Source organism: Hyla sarda, chromosome 3 (genome assembly GCF_029499605.1).
Source record: "Hyla sarda isolate aHylSar1 chromosome 3, aHylSar1.hap1, whole genome shotgun sequence".
NCBI lineage: Eukaryota > Metazoa > Chordata > Amphibia > Anura > Hylidae > Hyla > Hyla sarda.
In genome coordinates this window covers 348,894,983-348,913,432 of record NC_079191.1, presented here as the reverse complement: position 1 = coordinate 348,913,432, position 18,450 = coordinate 348,894,983, and the positions used below count along the sequence as shown (strand labels likewise).

At 43.6% G+C, this 18,450-nt stretch overlaps 1 protein-coding gene across 1 annotated transcript in view; it reads left to right on the top strand.

The window, feature by feature from the left end:
* Window positions 1-18,450, top strand: part of ACTN2 (actinin alpha 2) — a 108,591-nt gene that overhangs the window by 80,020 nt on the left and 10,121 nt on the right. Inside the window, exons 15-19 of the mRNA XM_056567533.1 lie at window positions 1,664-1,804; window positions 1,957-2,139; window positions 3,844-3,978; window positions 5,349-5,528; window positions 9,426-9,572. Of these exons, the coding sequence (XP_056423508.1) occupies window positions 1,664-1,804; window positions 1,957-2,139; window positions 3,844-3,978; window positions 5,349-5,528; window positions 9,426-9,572 (786 nt within the window). The remainder of the gene's footprint in view (window positions 1-1,663; window positions 1,805-1,956; window positions 2,140-3,843; window positions 3,979-5,348; window positions 5,529-9,425; window positions 9,573-18,450) is intronic.

Here is an 18,450-nt window from a genome sequence, read left to right as displayed (position 1 = left end):
AAATGCCTCTGAAAAATAAAAGAAGCAATCTGATTGGTAGCTATGGGCAACTGGTCAGCTTTTCCTCAGTGTAGTTCTTGATGAATCTCCCCCATTGAAATCCAAAAAGCCTGACCCTTTTCTATTCTGACATCTGCCGTTGGAAGAGAGTTGCCTTGGAGACTTCAGTCGGGCCCTGAACAAAATCTGAGACAGGGGTCTTGAATGGACCCTTCAATGAAGATGCAGTGGGATTACTGATAGGAAATGCAAACATATCCATGTCCCCATGATCTGTACTCTATTTCAAGTATATCTAGTTCTGGTCACCTACACAAACAGTCATATACATGTGTGTGATTGCAGAGGGTCTAACTGCTGAGACCACCCACAGTCTTGCCATCTGTGACCTAAGTCTCTCAGTGGATTGGAGCAGTGGTCACTTATGCACACTACCAATTGATTTATTGTCTTTGGGAGCTTCCAGCAATAGCCAAGTATAAAGCTTGGCTCTCTTCAGCTGCTCTTATAGACAAGGAATGGAGCAGCAGTGAGCAAACCTGGCTGCCACTTTGGTGAAGTAAGATAAATGGACAAAAGACGCTTCCTTGTGTAAGATCAACTATGTTGCATGGAGAACTGTAGAGGAAGAAAACATGCTCACCTGGTGAGGTTGTGCTGATCCAGGCACAACACTTACAAAGGCATGCAGGAGTAGATAAAGCTGCTGTTGCTTCCCAAGCCGAAAACATTGGCGTAGAATCAGGATAAGGAAAGTAGAGGGTGAAGCCGGGAAGGGGTGTCCGCGCTGCTAAAAGTCTGGTGGAGTCAGTATGAACTCTGGAGTCAACGGTAATTGTAGATCAAACTTTATTTCGTTCACACCATGAAAGAAATAAAGTTTGATCTACAATTACCGTTGACTCCAGAATTCATACCGACTCCACCGGACTTTTAGCAGCACGGACACCACTTCCCGGCTTCACCCTCTCCTATCCTTACTTTGGTCCAGTGGAAGACTCAGATCCCTGTTATTTAGATCATGAAGGGTCTCAGACTCATACCCCACCCCAGATCGCTTCATGGACTGGATAGCTGGTGGTATCTATTTGATTGGGAGAAAATAAGGAAGATTCACATATTGCCACAATACTGTACAACCTACAATGTTGCTTAATACTAAATTATATGGTAACATGAAGTAGTTTGCCGTCACTTACTTAAGCTGCCCATACACATAAGATTTTGATTACCCACAATAAGTCTAATAAATTAGCCATGGGATTGTTGGTATAAATGATCCACCAGCAACATAAACTGACCAATCAAGACAATGCACACAAAGTGGACTTCCACAAATTGGCAAATGCTTGGACAAATTTGGCTGATCATGCCAAATACTTTTAGCCAGCTATAGCCGAAAAAATCCAACCTGACAGATTTTAGGCAAATAGGCTACTGTTGGCACGTTGCAGACAGTCGTATTGCACATAGCTCTCAGATTCAGCCATCATTTATCTTATCGGGAGCTAATTTAACTTTTTATCTCAATACTGCACTGAAAGATCTCTGAACACCTTCTGGAAGCATGACCTTACCTTAATGTGGCAAGAACTTGCTTTACACAGATAGCATGTTTAACCTGAGTGGTTATTTTACACGCTTCTTGTTTTTCTCTATACAGCGAACTGAGAAGCTCTTAGAAACAGTTGATCACCTTCACTTGGAATTTATCAAGAGGGCCGCACCTTTCAACATCTGGATGGAGGGAGCTATGGAGGATCTCCAGGACATGTTTATTGTACACAGTGTGGAGGAAATTCAGGTCAGTCAAGATTGACTATGTTTAGACTACATGCTAAATAATATGCGATAGAAAAATATATAATATCAAATATAGAATCTATTAATGTAATTACTAGTTGCAGAATATGTAAAAGCAGTATAATATGATTTGCATTTACTTATTTCTTACAGAAATTAATCACAGCTCATGAACAATTTAAAGCCACACTGCCGGAAGCAGACAGTGAGAGACAAGCCATTATAGGCATTCAGACCGAGGTGGAAAAAGTGATTCAGAGCTATAACATAAGAGTATCCTCAGTGAACCCATATAGCACTATTACCCTGGATGAACTGCGCACCAAGTGGGAGAAGGTAATCAAAAGCACAAGAAATCATCACTACAGTAATATGCTGCTTATCTGGGGGAGGCTCTCACAGACACGTGTGTTTCAAGCACATATTGCCATTTGTATTACAGACAGGAAATACGCTTGTCTATGAGGAACCTTAGTAGTATAAATGGATACTGGTTATTCCTACTATATACTGTATATCTATATTTGAACACCATTTCATAATCTATTCTTTATAGATTTCAAGATCTTAGCTTGCTATCGTTCAGTAAGAACCTTTAGGCTAGGTTTCCACACACGTTTTTTTATGGTGTTTTTTGGAATACTGACACTGCAGTATTCGAACTAAAGCCAGAAGTGTATTCAAAAGGAATGGGAAATGTAAAAGAAGAACGTATACTTTTCCTTCCTGCTGGATCTACTTTTGACTTTCGCTCAAAAACTGCAGTGGCAGTTTTCCCCCCAAAAATGCCAGAAAAAAACTTGTGCGCAAACATAGTGTTACTGTCCTTCATATGGATACTAATCTGTCCCAGAGAAACAGGTACTTGGCAGTCACAGCTCTGGTATCAATTTTGTACTCTTCCATGCCATGAACCTGAAACAAAAGACAGACATAGTGTGATGCTGTTATTGCACACAGTTAGCTTGAGCAGAGATAGCGCTTACCACAACCATTTACACTAATCTAAGTGCAACAATGGAAAAGGCAATGATAGCAAGGCATCTGCAGCTGCTCCATGTCTAAATCAATGTAACAAAAGAATAGGACCTCCAACGTGTCGACAGGATTCAAAGCGCAGGACCAGGTCCTGCGCTTTGAATCCCGTCGACACGTTGGAGGTCCTATTCTTTATGCCATGAACCTGTATGACCAGGACAGATTGTTATCCATTGAAGATAACAAAAAATAACAAAGAGAACAAAAAAGATAACAAAGATAACAAGATAACAAAAAGGGAAACTATGAGGAATTGATTGACAATGCCTCATGCCTTAGTTCTAGAAATTAATGTGTTGGATGCAGGGAAAATGTTAGAGTCTGTGGGCTTATGAATGCCCATTTTGATCTGTTTTTGCAACAGACCCCGAGAAAATCCATTGAGTTACTATGGGACCATTGGATTCACCTAAATCTGAACCTAAAACCAGTGTAAAGAGAACTTTATGCTGCATTTACATTTTATTGCTCACTTGTTGCTAGATTGTTCAACACCAATAAAGTCAAGTCCCTATTACATTTTTAAAGCCAGGAATGGATTTGAAAAGAGGATACATTCTAGTCTTTCCTTTATACATGGCCACTGTTTAAGAACAGTTCCTGGCTTCAGTTTCAAAAACCGTAACATCAGAACTCACCATTCTGACTTCACTTTCCCTGAATGTCTTTCTAGCTGGCCTAGAGATTGCAATACACTCAACAACTTTCTTAAATTGGAAATTGTTTGTAGGGTTAATGCTGTGTCTACAAAGCAAATAAAAAGTGCAAAGTGCCTTCTTTACAGGTATCCTTCCTGCATAAAGTGGTCATGTCTGAGATTGGCTTAGCACCTCTCCAAGTTATTTTAGGTATCTTACTCAGATAAGGTCATCTAGTTTATTTTAGGCCATCTAGTTCTTTCCTGATACAGGACATTAAAACATACACATTAGATCCATTTGACTGATTTTGAAAAAATAACTATAATGGGTTCTGATAATAAATCAAATTTTTCCTATAAAGGTGAAAAGGCTTGTACCTGCTAGGGACCAGTCTTTGCAAGAAGAACTTGCTCGTCAACAAGCTAATGAACGCTTGCGCCGCCAGTTTGCTGCTCAGGCAAATGTCATAGGACCCTGGATTCAGAACAAGATGCAGGTAAAAAAAAATGTTTATACATTTGAAAGCAAGTGAACAGTTAGTTCTAGAAATTGATGTGTTAGAAGAAGAAGGTAAAGTCTTATATCAAACCTTTACAATCAAACCCTTTACTAAGCTAAAACTCATTTACACCTTTGAGGAGCATTTTTAATTCTTGCTTTGTACTTATGGTACCAAAAATTACTTCTTCAAAGGTCTTTATTAAAATTTAGTGTAACGGCAGTGGGGAAGTGAACCTGTGTGGATGATGGCGTGGGCCGTACCAGGGAGCAGAGTCTAAGGTGCCACTGGTTTTCACCAGAGCCTGCTGCAAAGCGGGATGGACTTGCAGTGGCAGGCGGCTCCCAGGTTGCTACCCCTGATACGACTCATCCACACAGGCTGCTGAGGTGTAACGTGGTACAGGAAGGATGAGGCAAACTCGTAGTCGGGGACAGGCGGAGACACGGGGACGACAGGAAAGGTAATGGGCATTGGGCTGGGGATGATCACATTGCGGGATGCGAATCGCAGCGCAGACCGCGCCGGGCAGCAGGGAAGGAGTGAGTCCGCGGCCAGCATGTCTGACCGCGGCTGGACTCCTAACATTTAGTTTATGTCCTACAGTGTCTGTTATCAGTAAAGTTCATCAGAGGAGCTATACTCTAATAGAGTTCATATCAGTCTTTCTGTTTTTTCCTGAGCCAACTTCTAAATTCGTTTATGACCAGATCAAAGGTCAACTTTGATTTGGCCATAAATCAGTTTAGAGCTTTCTTCAAAAGTGAAAAGAAAGGCTGATAGAAAGCCCAACAAAGAATTTCTTCTTTGGCAGACTTTTCTGATAACAAAAGCTGTAGAACACAAACGAAACATTAAAGGGGTACTCCGGTTGGAGAAAAAAAAAATCAAATCAACTGGTGCCGGAAAGTTATACAGATTAGTATATTACTTCTATTAAAAAATCATCAGCCTTCCAGTACTTATCAACTGCTGTATGCTCCAGAGGAAGTTGTGTAGATCTTTTCTGTCTGACCACAGTGCTCTCTGCTGACAACTCTGTCCGTGTCAGGAACTTTCCAGAGTAGAAGTAAATGCCCATAGCAAACCTCTCCTGCTCTAGACAGTTCCTGATACGGCCAGAGGTGGCAACAGAGAGCAATGTGGTCAGACGGAAAAGAACTACACAACTTTCACTGCAGTATACAGCTGCTGATAAGTACTGGAAGGATTACAATTTTAAAATAGAAGTAATTTACAAATTTGTTTAACTTTCTGGCACCAGTTGATTTGAAAACATTTAAAATGTTAGAAGAATATTATATAGTGCTTATATACTTTTGGTGAATAGTATGGAAAATTATTGTGATAATATCTGTGTTTTACAGGAAATTGCTCGCAGCTCTGTTGATCTCAGTGCAACTCTTGAAGATCAGATGAACAATCTCAAGCAGCAAGAACACAACATTATCAATTACAAGCATAACATTGACAAATTAGAAGGCGATCACCAGATAATTCAGGAGTCGCTTATCTTTGATAACAAACACACCAGTTACACTATGGAGGTATGCAAAACTGTGATCCTTACTTTGTAATGATTTATGTAAGGAGAAAGAGTTGTAAATACCTGTTGTTAATTTTTTTTAACTTAGATTTTATCAGTAATATGAATAAAATGTTAGATAGATAGATATGTAAAATGTGTACATGGCTGACAATTAATAGTCACTACATTTTCAACAAGTAAATATAAAGTAACTTTTAAATGTATCTCAGTAGAGAAAATTTTACAAAGTTACTTAGTTTATAAGGTTGAAAAAAGGTAAGAGTCCAACAAGTTCAACCTAAAGCCCTACTGTGTTAATCCAGAGGAAGGCAAAAAAATCCCAAGAGGCTGATGCTAATTGCCATATGTGAGGAAAAAATTCCTTCCCAACCCCAATATGGCAATCAGAATAAATCCCTGGATCAACGTTCTATCCCCATAAATCTATTATCCATAACCTGTAATATAATAGTTTTCTAGAAAAACATCCAGGCCCCCTTGAACTTATTTATTGAGTCAGACATCACAACATGTGGCAGAGAATTCCATAGTCTCACTGCTCTTACAGTAAAGATTCTCTGTCTGTGATGATGGAGAAACCTTCTTTCCTCTAGACATAGAGGATGCCCCCTTGTCATGGTTATCGGCCTAGGTATAAAAAGATCACTAGAAAGATCTCTGTACTGTCCGTTCAAATACACTGCTCAAAAAAATAAATGGAACATTTAAACAACACAATGTAATTCCAAGTCAATCACACTTCTGTGATATCACACTGTCCACTCAGGAAGCAACACTGATTGACAATCAGTTTCACATGCTGTTGTGCAAATTGAACAGACAACAGGTGGAAATTATAGGCAATTATTAAGACACCCCAATAAAGGAGTGGTTCTGCAGGTGGTGATCACAGACCACTTCTCAGTTCCTTTGCTTCCTGGCTGATGTTTTGGTCACTTTTGAATGCTGGCGGTGCTTTCACTCTAGTGGTAACATGAGACATGAGTCTACAACCCCATACAAGTGGCTCAGGTAGGGCAGCTCATCCAGGATGGCACATCAATGCAAGCTGTGGCAAGAAGGTTTGCTGTGTCTGTCAGTGTAGTGTCCAGAGCATGGAGGTGCTACCAGGAGACAGGCCAGTACATCAGGAGATGTGGATGAGACCAATGGTAGGGCAACAACCCAGCAGCAGGACCGCTACCTCTGCCTTTGTGTAAGGAGGAGCACTGCCAGAGCCCTTCAAAATTATGTCCAACAGGCCACAAATGTGCATGTGTCCACTCAAACTCCACGAGGGTGGTATGAGGGCCCGACATCCACAGGTGGGGGTTGTGCTTACAGCCAAACACCATGAAGGGCATTTGGCATTTGTCAGAGAACACTAAGATTGGCAAATTCGCCACTGGCGCCCTGTGCTCTTCACAGATGAAAGCAGGTTCACACTGAGCACACAGACGTGACAGAGTCTGGAGACGCTGTGGAGAACATTTTGCTGCCTGCAACATCCTCCAGCATGATCGGGTTGGCAGTGGGTCAGTAATGGTGTGGGGTGGCATTTCTTTGGAGGGGCACACAGCCCTCTATGTGCTTGCCAGAGGTAGCCTGACTGCCATTAGGTACCGAGATGAGGTCTTCTGACCCCTTGTGAGACCATATTCTGGTGTGGTTGGCCCTGGGTTCCTCCTAATGCAAGACAATACTAGACCTCATGTGGCTGGAGTGTCTCAGCAGTTCCTGCAAGAGAAAGGCATTGATACTATGGACTGGCCCGCCGGTTCCCCAGATCTGAATCTGATTGAGAACATCTGGGACATAATTTCTTGCTCCATCCACCAATGCCACGTTGCACCAGTGTCCAGCAGTTGGCGGATGCTTTAGTCCAGGTCTGGGAGGACATCCCTCAGGAGACCACCTCATCAGGAGCATGCCCAGGCTTTGTAGAGAGGTCATACGGGCATGTGGAGGCCACACACACTACTGAGCCTCATTTTGACTTGTTTTAAGGACATTACATCAACGTTGGATCAGCCTGTAGTGTGGTTTTCCACTTTGATTTTGAATGTGACTCCATATCCAGACCTCTATGGCTTGATAAATTTGATTTCCATTAATAATTTTTGTGTGATTTTGTTGTCAGCACATTGGGGAACTATGTAAAGGCGAAAGTATTTCATACGATTAGTTCATTCATTCAGATCTAGGATGTGTTATCTTAGCGTTCCCTTTATTTTTTTGAGCAGTGTATTTGTACTTTGTGATCAAATCGTCCCTAAAATGTCTTTCCTCTAAACTAAATTACTCCAAGCTTGATAATTTGTCTTGGTCCTGTAATCCTCCCATGCCACCAATTATTTTTGTCGCCCTCCTGTGCACCCTCTCCAGTTCAGCTATGTCCCTCCTATACATATACAGGCACCCAAAACTGAACACAATACTCCATGTGCGGTCTGACTGATTATTTTCTTGATGCATCCCATGAATTTGTTAGCCTTGGCAGCCGCTGTCTGGAACTGGTCACTAAAGTTTAGCTAACTGTCAACCAATACCCCCAAGTCCTTTTCGGTAAAAGTTTTACCAAATGTTTTATTATTTAGCACATAATTGTACATGTTGTTTTTACGGCCCAAGTGCATCATTTATATTTATCCACATTAAACTTTATTTGCCATGTCTGTGCCCAAGCCTCCAGCTTCCCCAGATCCCTCTGTAATATTCTGTTATCAACCTCTGTGGTGATCACCTTACCTAGTTTAGTGTCTGCAAATATCCAAATTCTACTCTGTATTCCCTCTACAAGGTCATTAATAAACATATTAAAAAGAAGTGGACCCAGTACTGACCCCTGCAGTTCCCCACTTGTAACTGTCACCCAACCAGAGTAAGTTCCATTGATCCCCACTCTCTGCTTCCTGCCACAGAGCCAGTTGCTAAACCATTTGCATATGTCCTCCCCCAGTAACATCTCTTCTCATTTTATGTACTAACCTTTTGCGTGGCACAGTATGAAATGCCTTAGAAAAGTCCAAATATATAACATTTACATCTTTACCCCGGTCCAGTCTACAACTGGCCTTCTCATAGAAGCTGATCAGAATAGTCTGACAGGACCGATCCTGTATAAGACCATGTTGTTGCTTTGTTATGAGGTTATTTTCATTGAGATATCCCAGAATAGCATCTCTCAGAAAACCCTCAAAAATCTTACCCACAACAGATGATAAACTTACAGGCCTTTAGTTTCCAGGATCCTTTTTGAATATTGGTACCGCATTTGCTAAGTGCCAGTCCTGTGGGACAATCCCTGTCATAATAGAATATTGAAATATAAGGAAAAAGGTTCTGTCTAACACGATACTTAATTCCTGCAAAACTCTGGGTTGGATTCCATCTGGGCTTGGTAATTTGTGTGTTTTAATGTTGTTGAGGCAGCGCTGCACTTCTTATTGGGTTAAACAGGTGAGATTATTAGTAGAATATACATTATTCCTACTCATGCCATCCATCATTGCATTTTCCTGTGTGGATACAGTAGAGAAGAAGGCATTTAGTAAATTGTCCTTTTCCTCATCCACCATTACACTCCCTCCACCATTACACCCAGATTATTTCTCAGGGTGCCAACATCTTTTTCTTCTGTGTATGTAAAGTATATGGGAGACATCATAGCATAGCAAAAATGGAGAAATTGAGCCTGTGAAGAATAAAATTGGTTAAAAAAATGCCATTTTATAATGGCCAGCAGGACTGCTATTGTTCAAGTACACTCGTGATAGCTTATTTGGCAGCTCAGATAAACCTCTAAGAGCACTGGCAAGTTAAAAATGTAGAAGGTGCACTTACAAAATGATTTTCATCATGACTAAAGACTGGACTAGTCATATAAGAAATTGACCAGACTTCTCTTCTTGTGCAGCACATACGTGTGGGTTGGGAGCTCCTGCTAACTACAATAGCAAGAACAATCAATGAAATTGAAACCCAGATGCTTACGCGGGATGCAAAAGGAATAACACAGGAGCAGATTAATGAATTCCGCTCTTCATTTAATCATTTTGACAAGGTAATAATCATAATAGTTCTTTAATAATTATTAAAAAACAGTAAAATTGTGTACTTAGGTATTTTATGCTGTTTTATCGCTTATTTACAAACATTTACATTCAATTATATAGTGCTTATTGATTAGTCTTGTCTAGTCAAGTATTGCAGACTGCCCGTACAGGACTCTCATAAGACATTTCTTTTAAAATTCCCTGGTAATCTCAGACAAGAACGGAATATGTTACTTCCATCTGTTGTGCCGCCTTATCAGTATGACTTCAGAAGAAATCCCTTCATGGCTAGCTATCTTAAGCATGATACATGATAAGCATGTGTTAAGTGTTATTTTTATTCTGACAATCCCTGAGGAGATACTACAGTATTATGCCAAGATTATTTTTTTAAATCAAGCTTCATTGCATATAATAGAGAAAACAGCTATAAGAATGCTATATCCCAGTCCATATTAACGCAAAAAACTCTATCAATACTACTGGAGTGATGGAGGTCTGAGCAATTAAATCCACAGGATTGGTTAGTCACAAAATTGAAGATTTTCCCAATTTTAATGATGGAAAATATAGATGCGACGATCCGAGGAAGTAGAAATATGTGGAATTTTATATCTATAGTCTATTCGTATTCAAGTTGGGGAAATAAACCATCCGAACAATAGAAGAGATGTAGGTTCAGGTGAAGGTCTTAATCTGAAGATTGGAAGTAGACTTGGTATTTGAAAGAAGAAATATCACCAGAGTCAACCAACTGGGGTGTAGACAATAACATCTAATAGGCTGAAAAACATAAGAGGAAACATAATAAGAGAGAGATAAAAATATAGGGAGCGATATTGCTCGCCTCCTGTCGTTAATAAAATCTATCTTGTCTGTCATTAAAATTAGGATAATCTTAAATTTTATATCTGACAGGAGGCTCACAATATGTGTAAGTTTAAAGCTTATACAATATACAAAAAATGTATAATATATAAATCACAAAATAGACATAGAAACATGAGAGTTCGGCCTGAAACAAAAAGTTTTGAAAGTGGACTCAGACGACCAATCGGCCGCTTTAAGAAGATCAGTGAGTGAGCCCCTTGCTTGAATAGTTTTAGTGGACATCACTCCTCGAGTGTAGTGAGCACCAAATTTGGAAACATCAGTTCCAGCCATAGTCATGGCTTGTCTGACACATCTCGCTAAAGTAGCAGATGTAACAGGGAGATGGGGTTTACAGTATGAAATAGGAAGTTGGGAAGATAAATGGTTACAGAGAGAGATTGTTTTAAGTCCATAAGACTTCAGACATATAACCACACATAATTTGGGATAGTGTGTAAAAGATGGATAGAAAACGGAATGAATGTTGGTTTTGGTACGACGAGAAATTGTAAAATGAACTCCATGTGGAGAAAAAGACCTATGTGAGATATCTAAGGCTTTCACATCTGAAACTCTCTTGATCGAGACAAGACAGAAAAGGACTGTAAGTTTAATAGATAAGAGTTTTAAGGGAAGAAAATCATTGTCTTCCCAAGAGGAAAACAGATTGAAAATAAGAGAAACATCCTAAGTGGATTCGTATTTCGGATGAGGAGGTCTTCTGAAACAAATTCCTTTAAGTAAACGGCATACAAAAGGAGGTTTACCGATCGGAAGGGAATAGAGAGCAATAGAGATTTATTGTTCTATAAGCTTTCCCAGAATCAAAAGATTCTGAAAGAAAATTCAATATGTGAGAGATAGGTGCTCGAACAGGATCCAAAGATCATTGAGAGCACCAAAGAACCCAAAATCTCCAGGCCGATCTGTAAGCTTTACAGGTGCCTGGAGCCCAGGCTTCAGAGAGAATTTCTCTAGTTGATTGTGAAAATTCACAATCAATTGAGGATGACCTGTGATCAGCCAAGCCACAAATGACAGAGAGTTTGACTGAATTAGAGGATGTGGGTTCCCTGATGGATCCTGAGGGAGCAGAGGAAAGACAGATAAGATCCTCGGGATGTCCATTGATAGGCTGAGGACTTGGGGAACCAAATCTGGGAAGGCCACCATGGAGTTATCAGTACCATAGTTGATTGTTGTGTCATCAACTGAGAAAGAACCCTTGGAATCATTGCAAAGGGGGGAAAAGTGTACAATGTTTCTTGAGGCCAGATCTGTAGAAAGGAATCTACTCACAGGGCATCTGAATCTGGATGCAAACTGAAGAACAGAGGAAGCTGACTGTTTAAACGGGAGGTGAATAAATTCATATAAAGGGGACCCCAGAGGGAGTTGAGAGACGTGAAAACGGAAGAATCTAGTTTCCATTCGCTGGAATCTGTAAGGAATCGAGAATTCCAGTCTGGGATTTAATTGGCCAAACCAGGGAGGTATTCTGCTTTAATAATGATATTCTTTTCCAGACAGAAATTCCAAAATTCTTTCGCGATTTCTGATAAAGCTTTGGATGTTGTACCTCCCAAGCGGTTGATGTACTGAACCGCTGAGATATTGTCCATACGAAGAAAAATGCAGCAACGTGGTCTGTATTTTGCAAAGCTCTTCAGAGCGAAGGAACCTGCTTATAGTTCCAGACAATTGATATGCAGACCGGCCTCTTTCTCTGATCACTTCCCTCCTGTGGTAAGCAGACCACAACGGGCTCCCCAACCTAAAGGGCTGGCATCGGATTCTATGATGAGATCCAGTGTACAGTGGAAAATGGTCTTGCCATTCCAAGTTTGGATATGATGCAGCCACCATAGAAGCTCCTCCTTGGCTATGGGAGATAGAGCTATCATATCTGAATAATCTAGACCTTGTCTCAAATTTTGGCTCTTGAGACGTTGTAGAGCTCAATAATGTAAAGGAGCCAGAAAGATGGCTTGAATTGATGCTGATAATAGGCCTATTATACGAGCAATGATCCGTATGGATATCATTTGTTTGTTCAAAATAGTTTGCATTTCTTTCCGAATAGTTCGTAGTTTCTTGAGAGTTAGACTCAAAATAGTCTTTTGGGTATCTATCATGTATCCAAAAAATTCTACTTCCCTTGAAGGGGTCAAAACTGATTTCTTGTAATTGATGGAAAAACCTAAGGAAATGAGTAGAGACAGTGTCCATTGAAGGTGACGAAGAATTAGTGTATGGGATTGCGCCATGATGAGTATGCCGTCTAAATATATGATTACACACACACCTCTGCATCTTAGAATAGATACTATGAGTTTCATGGGCTTTGTGAAACACCAGGGGGCTGATGACAATCCGAAAGGAAGTGTAAGGATATGGTAGGCTGGTGGTGGATCCTCTGTGTCAGTGAGGGATTGGCGTGGACCGTACCAGTGGACTGGTTCTAAGTTGCTACTGGTATTCGCCAGAGCCCGCCGCAAAGCGGGATGGTCTTGCTGCGGCGGTAGCAACCAGGTCGTGTCCACCGGTAGTGGCTCAACCTCACTGACTGCTGAGAATGGCGTGGTACAGAAGGACAAGGCAAGAGCAAGGTCGGACAAAGCAGAAGGTCAGGGCAGGCAGCAAGGGTCGTAGTCAGGGGCAACAACAGAAGGTCTGGAACATAGGCTAGGAACATACACAAAATGCTTTCACTGGCACAAGGCAACAAGATCCGGCCAGGACAGGAAGGGGAAGAGGGTTTTTATAGGCATGGAGCAGGGAAGCTAATACACTGATTGGACCAGGCACCAATTAGTGGTGCACTGGCCCTTTAAATCTTAGAGAGCTGGCGCGCGCGCGCCCTAGAGAGCGGAGCTGCGCATGCCAGGACGTGACAGCCGGGGAACGGGACAGGTGAGTAGATTGGGATGCGACCCGCAAGTGGGCGTGTCCTGCTATGCGGATTGCATCCCCGCCGGCAGTGTCAGTGCAGCGCTCCCGGGGCAGAGAGGAGAACGCCGCGAACGCTCCGGGGAGGAGCAGGGACCCGGAGCGCTCGGCGTAACAGTACCCCCCCCCCCTTAGGTCTCCCCCTCTTTTTATCTGCTTGTCCCTTGATTCGAGACGAGGCCATTGGGAGCGACTCTTGAGTCTCCTTCCAGATGACTGAGAAGTCCTGGGTTACTTCATCTAGGGCAGGAACTCCAGAAGAAGTGGGAATGGGGAGGGGGGGGAAGAGGGTTAAGCTTGCCACAGGGCAGAGTGTTACCAGGAAGGGGGCTATGAGGAGGCAAGATCTCTGCTTGCTTTTTGCCGAAAAAATCAGAAAAATCCTGGTAAGCCTTGGGAGGGACCGGTAAGGGTGGAACCTCAGGAGTTAGACAAATGGGAGCAGATGTGAGGCATCGTTTGTGACAAGAAGGACCCCAATTTTTGATCTCCCCGGTGGTCCAGCCAAGGGTGGGAGAATGACGTTGGAGCCATGGCAGACCGAGGAGGACTTCAGAGGTGCAGTTGGGCAGAACAAAAAATTCAATTTTTTCGTGATGCAGTCCAATGCTCATAAGCAGGGGTTCTGTGCGGTAACGCACAGTGCAGTCCAATTTTTCTCTCTTGACAGAAGAAATGTAGAGCGGCTTGAAGAGATGGGTTACTGGGATGCTGAGCCTATTAACAAAAGAGGCCAAAATAAAATTTCCTGCAGGACCAGAGTCCAAGAAGGCCACAGCTGAGAAGGAGGAGTTGGCAGAAGGAGAAATCCGCACAGGCACAGTGAGACGTGGAGAAGCAGAATTCACACCAAGGGACGCCACCCCCACGTGAACAGGGTGCGTGCGTTTCCGAGACGCGGAGGACAAATAGGGCAGTCCACTAGGAAATGTTCGGTACTAGCGCAGTACAGGCATAAATTTTTATCTCTGCGACGAGATCTCTCTTCATGGGTCAGGCGAGACCGATCCACTTGCATAGCCTCCTCGGTGGGAGGCACAGGGGTAGATTGCAAAAGATACTGGGAGAGAGGTGCCCAGAGATCAAGGTCCTTTTCCTGTCGGAGCTCCTGGTGTCTTTCAGAAAAACGCATGTCGTTGCGGGTGGCCAAATGGATAAGTTCAGACAGGTTAGCAGGAATTTCTCGTGCGGCCAGTACATCTTTGATGTTGCTGGATAAGCCTTTCTTGAAGGTCGCGCAGAGGGCCTCATTGTTCCAGGCTAGCTCTGAGGCGAGGGTACGAAACTGGATGGCGTATTCGCCTACGGAAGAACTTCCTTGGACTAGGTTCAGCAAAGCAGTCTCGGCAGAGGAGGCCCGGGCTGGCTCCTCGAAGACACTACGGACTTCAGCGAAGAAGGACTGGACAGTGGCTGTGGCAGGATCATTGCGGTCCCAGAGCGGTGGGGCCCATGACAAGGCCTTTCCAGACAGAAGACTAACTACGAAAGCCACCTTAGACCATTCTGTAGGAAATTGGTCCGACAACATCTCCAAGTGTAGAGAACATTGAGACAGGAAACCACAGCAGAGTTTAGAGTCCCCATCAAATTTGTCCGGCAGGGACAAGTGGAGGCTAGGAGCGGCCACTCGCTGCGAAGGAGGTGCAGGAGCTGGCGGAGGAGATGGTTGCTGTAGCTGAGGCAGAAGTTGCTGTAGCATGGCGGTCAACTGCGACAGCTGCTGTCCTTGTTGGGCGATCTGTTGGGATTGCTGGGCCGTGGATAGGTCAGCGAGACTTGGCAGCGGCACCTCAGCGGGATCCATGGCCGGATCTACTGTAAGGATACGGCAGGCTGGTGGTGGATCCTGTGTGTCAGTGAGGGATTGGCGTGGACCGTACCGGTGGACCAGTTCTAAGTTGCTACTGGTATTCGCCAGAGCCCGCCGCAAAGCGGGATGGTCTTGCTGTGGCGGTAGCAACCAGGTTGCATCCACCGGTAGCGGCTCAACCTCACTGACTGCTGAGACTGGCGTGGTACAGAAGGGCAAGGCAAGAGCAAGGTCGGACGTAGCAGAAGGTCAGGGCAGGCAGCAAGGGTCGTAGTCAGGGGCAACAGCAGAAGGTCTGGAACACAGGCTAAGAACATACACAAAACGCTTTCACTGGCACAAGGCAACAAGATCCGGCCAGGACAGGAAGGGGAAGAGGGTTTTTATAGGCATGGAGCAGGGAAGCTAATACACTGATTTGGCCGGGCACTTTTGGTGCACTGGCCCTTTAAATCTCAGAGAGCTGGCGCGCGCGCCCTAGAGAGCGGAGCCGCGTGCGCCAGGACGTGACAGCCGGGGAACGGGACAGGTGAGTAGATTGGGATGCGACCCGCGAGCGGGCGCGTCCCGCTATGCGGATCGCATCCCCGCCGGCAGTGTCAGTGCAGCGCTCCCGGTCAGCGGGTCTGACCGGGGCGCTGCAGATAGGAGAACGCCGCGAGCGCTCCGGGGAGGAGCAGGGACCCGGAGTGCTCGGCGTAACAGGAAGGCACATAAACTGCCATTTCTGATCCTTCCATAGAAATTGCAGGTACTGTATTGTTGATGAGAAGGATGTATGGGTGCTGTGAGGTAGACATCTTTTAGATCCACCTTCACTAGCCAATCTCCTTGAATTAACATGTCTCTTAGGAGGTGGATCCCTTCCATATTGAAATGTTGGTATTGGATAAATTTGTTTAGGAGACGCAAATTGATAACCGGTCTGTGACCTCCGTCCTTTTTCTTTACTAGAAAAAGATCGCTGAGGAAACCTGGGGAATGATTCGGAATCGGAGCGATGGCTCCTTTCGAAAAAAGATCCTTGATCTCCAAGTCTGAGATTTTGATCTTTGTGTGAAAATTTAATTGGATGAGGGAAAGAATACTGTACCGGAGGGGATATGAAGTTAATCAGAAAACCTGACACTGTATTCAGCACCCAATGGTCTGATGTTATGGAAACCCAAGCATTGATAAAATGTTGGAGTCTTCCTCCCAAAAGAAGAAGAGGAGAAGATAGGGGAATTGGACTTACCTTAGGAAGCTCTGTCCTGGGATAACCACGATTGCCTCTGGCTCTCCATGGGCATCCTCTACTAGGGAAGAAGGGTGTCGGAGTGAAGGATGAGGACTGGAAATTACTTCTGTCCAGGGAGGGGCCTCTAGGATATTGCCTGAATGAAGAGGTTCTGCTGAGAAATCGGCCCCTGCCTTTCCCAGCTTTCCCAAAAATGTTTCCATAAGAAGGATTGGGCTTTATCTAGTGAGGCAAAAATACCAAAATAACGAAAAAGAGAGATGGTCTCAACTGGCAGGTAGGAGATACTCAACCCCACATGCGGTTGTGCATATATACTGGGGGAGCAGATCCTACCCTTGCAGTCTGTTGCTAAGGGTGATCCCCAGCATAAAAATACATATGGTGGGGAATGCCTGTAAACAGACTACAAGTGCCACATTAACATCCTACACCAGATAAACGGTGCGCATGTGTAACAATTAGAATAATAACATACAGGGATAGGTGCACTACTGTGGTAGATGTAACAGTGACATTAGCTAACCCTCAACACTGATGTTAAAATTGACACATTAGCCAGTATATCCTTATATGAAGGACATACCTGAGCCCGCACACCAACACCAAGGTTTCTCAAGTGGCACGGGACCTAGCACTAACCTACCTGTGCCTGATAAGCAAAACCAGGGGCCAGTGTACAATCACGGCAGCATTAGGTCCGACTCACAGCTTGCTCCCAGTTACCTCCAGTGTGAACAGGGCACACATACAATGGGAGGAGGGAGGCAAGCTATAAGCCCCACCCAAGTGGCTGAGTATGTATGCCGGCCTCACAGGTGAACCTGAATGCAGCCTAGAGTGGAAATAAAGGTGCATAAAATGTGGAGTTTATACATCTCCAAGTATAAGACTAAAATAACGAAAAAGAGAGATGGTCTCAACTGGCAGGTAGGAGATGCTCAACCCCACATACTTGGGGAGCAGATCCTACCCTTGCAGTCTGTTGCTAAGGTTGATCCCCAGCATAAAAATGCATACGGTGGGGGATGCCTGCAAACAGACTACAAGTGCCACATTAACATCCTACACCAGATAAATGGTGCGGATGTGTAACAATTAGAATAATAACATACAGGGATAGGTGCACTAATGTTGTAGATGTAACAGTGACATTAGCTAACCCTCAACACTGATGTTAAAATTGAGACATTAGCCAGTATATCCTTATATGAAGGACATACCTGTGCCCGCACCTGTGAGGCCGGCATACATACTCTTGGGTGGGGCTTATAGCTTGCCTCCCTCCTCCCATTGAATGTGTGTAAAAATACCAACAAGTTTTCCAGTCTCCTTAATAAAAGCATCTCCGAATAGGAGACCTTCTGAGGAATGTTCCAATTCAGTTTTGGCTAGGTTAGCCAATTGAGGGTCTAGCCTCATCAAAATGGTCTGGCCTCTTTCTGCTGATAAGGCTGCATTGGCATTGCCTAGCAGACAAAGGTCTCTTTGGGCCCTGCTGCATAAAACAGTGTTATCAGTAGGTTGTCCAGAATTTATAGATGTTTCAGACAGCTCTAACATTTTTGTCAAAGGGCCTAAGACATCTGACCAATATTGGGTCAAGTACGGGGGTACATTCTGCTTTGGCAGGCAAGGTAGGCCTTGGGCACTCTGATCATAGTTTATTACCTGTGGATCTGTTGAGTGCTTTCCTAACCCTGGTAGATAAATATTTGGCCGGGTGAGGATTGGGTAGCCATTCTGATAACCTTGGATGTCTAATAAGATCAGGATCAAAATAAGGAGTGCCTTGGTTGTCTAGTATGGCATATTCTGAGGTTTCTTTTTTCTCCTCATCATCATAATTGTCTGAGACTTCACCCTCCTCATAATCAATCTCTGAGTCAGAGTGGTCAGGTATATCAGAGTATGAGTCTGAAGAGTCAGAAGAGGGAGGGACTACATATGAGTCAGTCTGTAAATTCCAGACCTTCCCCAAATACGGGAAGAACATTTAGTATGGGTTTTT